The 3,972-nt window shown below is 40.4% G+C and overlaps 1 protein-coding gene across 1 annotated transcript; it reads left to right on the forward strand.

The window, feature by feature from the left end:
- On the forward strand, positions 1-3,083 carry LOC134003495 (cytochrome P450 26A1). The gene is made up of 7 exons (XM_062442717.1): positions 1-189; positions 600-824; positions 1,423-1,704; positions 1,814-1,963; positions 2,090-2,224; positions 2,479-2,616; positions 2,745-3,083. Exons 1-7 carry the CDS (start codon positions 1-3, stop codon positions 3,081-3,083), a joined length of 1,458 nt encoding a protein of 485 aa, XP_062298701.1.
- The last annotated feature ends 889 nt before the right edge of the window (positions 3,084-3,972 follow it).

Consider the following 3,972-nt stretch of genomic DNA (forward strand, 5'->3'; position numbering starts at 1 on the left):
ATGGCTGTGAACACACTACTGGCTACCTTCCTGTGCACCATCGTGCTTCCCGTCCTGCTGTTTCTGGTTGCGGTGAAGCTGTGGGAGGTTTACACGATCCGAGGCAGAGACCCGAGCTGCTCCAGACCGCTGCCCCCGGGATCCATGGGCTTACCTTTCATTGGAGAGACGCTGCAGCTCATCCTGCAGGTAAACACATGACTCTAACTTTCACACAAACACTTCAACGTGCGTAATGTGCGCGCGTGGATGAGGATGCTCCAAACACTAAGAGGAATATAACTTTATGGATTTCATTTGTGCAAACAACTCTTATCTGACATGCATGCTTAAATACAATATTGTATTGTAAATTAAGATGCAGTTTTAAATGAGCTCTTATCCTTTGGGACAACTTTATTTCGGTTTTAAGTTATCAGTTATTAGAAATATTTAACTTAATTATAGAAGTATTGATTATTTAACTTGTTGACTTATTCTGACTTTGTGTTCATGTTTCGCATGTATAATTATTGTACTTGTCACATGATGAATCTACAGTTAAGTATGAGTGTTTATTTGTGTATTTATCATTGTGTGATGTGTGATCGTTTTTGCAGAGGAGGAAGTTTCTGCAGATGAAACGGCAGAAGTACGGCTTCGTCCACCGCACACATCTCTTTGGGCACCCCACGGTGCGCGTGACTGGAGCGGATAATGTAAGGCAGATTCTCCTGGGAGAACACAAGCTCGTGTCCGTGCAGTGGCCGGCGTCTGTGCGTACCATCCTGGGCGCGGACACACTGTCAAACGTGCACGGAGCACTACACAAGACCAAGAAGAAGGTAGGTTAGGATTTAATTTGAAGAATTTCAGTGTCATATAGAATCTACCTGTAAGCATCTATGCAACGTCCTAAACTACCATTAACATATTATTGTCTATCTCTTATTTAAAATGTATCAGACAAACACATGACATAGAATAGAACTTTATTGTCTACCATGGTGGAAATGTGTTTTTGGCTCACCAATAACAGATAACAGTAGACAGCAGACAGAAAATATAAGTATAAAAAATATAAAATAAGTGCATATCAGTTCCTGTGTGAGTATTGATCACTTGGAAATGTTTAAATTATGAATTGCACTCGGGATAAAATACTTCTTATTTCTTAGGGAGCATTATTACCTTAAGACTGTTCAAATAATCAACTAAAACATTATTAAATGTAAGTATAAGCTTTAGGTTATCAAGTCATGTCTGCTAAAAATAAAAAAAATAAAAAAATTGCCTTTTAAAGTGTATTTTCCAAAGATTAGTGAAAGTGAATATGGCAGTCATCATCAAATGTAGTGGATAGAGCCAGGTTGGGATGATTTAATGAAAAATGATGACTTCTATTAATCTAACCTTCCATCCACCTCTTCTGCACTTCTCCAGGCAATCATGCGTGCCTTCTCCAAGGAAGCTCTGGAACTCTACATCCCTGTCATCCAGGAGGAGGTGCGGGCTGCTGTGAAGGACTGGCTGGAGAAGGACTCCTGTGTGCTGGTCTACCCAGAGATGAAGCGGCTGATGTTCCGTATTTCCATGAGGATCCTGCTGGGCTTCGAGCCGGACCAGATTAAAACAGATGAGCACGAGCTGGTGGAAGCTTTTGAAGAAATGATCAAGAATCTGTTCTCTTTGCCTATCGATGTGCCTTTCAGCGGACTGTACAGGGTAAGGGAGAAACTAATGATGCTCACATAGCTATATATATAATATTTAATTTACCATATCTGGATACACAATTGATCATGCTAATCCTGCCATCCTTCCTGTTCTTCAGGGTTTGAAGGCGAGGAACTTCATCCACTCCAAGATAGAGGAGAACATCAAGAAAAAGGTTCAGGAGTCAGACAAGGAGTCCAAACACAGAGACGCCCTGCAGCAGCTCATAGACAGCAGCAAGAACAACGGGGAACCATTTAGCATGCAGGTAATGATGACATGAACCGTATATCATTTAAACCTAAACACAAGACATCATGTATTGTCACATCTGAGGTTAAAAGCTGCTGTTTATGTTAGAGCCCAAACTAACTTACTGACTTTCGGTTTCCAGGCCATTAAGGAGTCCGCTACAGAGCTGTTGTTTGGGGGCCATGAGACCACAGCCAGCACATCCACCTCTCTGATCATGTTCCTGGGACTGAACCCTGAAGTTGTTGACCGACTGAGGCAGGAACTGATGGAAAAGGTAAGGAAACTATATACTTGATCATCTCCAGACTTTGGAAAATTTTAATAAAAATAATTCCTTGCCAATATCTACTGTTAGATGAATTAGATAGTGAATTAATAGTCCTAATGCCCCGACCCATACCCCCCACCTCAGGCTCAGCACTGTTCATCTGTCCTGGCTTCATTGGCTTTACTGAGAAAGATTCAATGTGTTAGCACCATTTCTCTCCTCACACTCCTGTTTTTTGTCTTTGTGTTCAGGAGGAGCAGGGGATGGACATCCAGAATCTGAACATCGAGTCCTTGGAGCAGTTGAAATACACAAGCTGCGTCATTAAAGAAACACTAAGGATGAACCCTCCTGTTCCCGGAGGTTTCAGAGTGGCCCTTAAGACCTTTGAGCTCAATGTAAGTTAACAAACATCCCTATGAAGACTGCTCACTGCCAGTTCGGTGTCTAGAGTTTAGAGTTTAGAGTTCCCAGAAACTGTTGACAGCCATGTGTCCTAACTATCTGCTTACTTTCACCACTTCAGGGTTACCAAATTCCCAAAGGCTGGAACGTCATCTACAGCATCTGTGACACCCATGACGTCGCCGATATGTTCCCCAACAAAGAAGACTTCCAGCCAGAGCGCTTCATGACCAAACCCAAGACCGACTCCTCCAGGTTCCAGTACATCCCATTTGGAGGAGGTTCCAGGATGTGTGTGGGCAAGGAATTTGCCAAAGTCCTGCTGAAGATCTTCCTGGTAGAGGTGGTCACAAAGTGTCACTGGACTCTTTTAAATGGGCCGCCCACCATGAAAACAGGACCTACTTTGTATCCTGTGGACAATCTGCCAACCAAGTTTACCAGCTATGTACAAAATTAAAGTGATATAACGAGGGCTTGTTTCCTAAAAGCAGAGTAGTGTTAAATATGAGGTTTCCCAAAAGTCTCAAATCATCTGTGTTGTACCTCCTGATCTACGGGGAAACTATAATCAAGGTACTTGGGGAGTTTTTGGAGGCACTGAGGCGTTCTTAGGAAACAGATCAAAAAACTGCATTTACACATCTGGGCTTCTGGTCTTGTGTCAATGTGGCATTTTAGCAATGGCATGAATTGTACATATTGTAGATGATTTGAGAATGTATTTTAATTTTTATATTATGATGTTAATACTTTGGATTTGTACATATCTTTTGTTTTTTTTCTTTATTTGAAGATGAGAACAAACTAAACGAGAGGCACTATACACCTACATGGAACACTTTAATCAGCTCAGATCTATCTATAGGATCATGTACATATGTAATGTAGAGTCTGTTTATATAACTTTTGTATCCTATCCCAACTTATTTAATTGACTTCTGTTATATTGTATGAGCTTTTTATTTAATAAAACAGTTTTCTGGAGAATCTGGGTTTTGTTATTTAATATAAAATGAAAGGATTTAACTGTAATATGCTTCACTTGTGCTATAAAGATAAAAGGAAAACTTATATGTTTTGAGGAATAAATGAATTGTTTTTTTTGCATGAGGGTGAGTTGAAAAGATTGAGATTAATTTTATGTCTGTGTGTGGCAGTTATCCTAGATAAACATGAAGACTGGAAGCAAGGGAAACAGCTCCGCCTCTTTCCAAAATTCAATACACTTAACACATCTAAAACTCACAGACTGACACATTTCTCTTATTCAATATTTTTTGGTGTTGTTCACCAAGATATAGTCGTGTCGTATCTTTCTCTATCTCTCTTAAAATCAAAGCAAGTCT

Source organism: Scomber scombrus, chromosome 21 (assembly GCF_963691925.1).
Source record: "Scomber scombrus chromosome 21, fScoSco1.1, whole genome shotgun sequence".
Taxonomy (NCBI): domain Eukaryota; kingdom Metazoa; phylum Chordata; class Actinopteri; order Scombriformes; family Scombridae; genus Scomber; species Scomber scombrus.

Excerpts from the sequence above, each read along its gene's own strand:
- LOC134003495 (XM_062442717.1), top strand. The coding sequence starts at position 1 with ATGGCTGTGAACACACTACTGGCTACCTTCCTGTGCACCATCGTGCTT. Across the intron at positions 190-599 it reads CGCTGCAGCTCATCCTGCAG|AGGAGGAAGTTTCTGCAGAT; the intron begins GTAAACACATGA and ends TCGTTTTTGCAG. Across the intron at positions 2,617-2,744 it reads TTAAGACCTTTGAGCTCAAT|GGTTACCAAATTCCCAAAGG; the intron begins GTAAGTTAACAA and ends TCACCACTTCAG.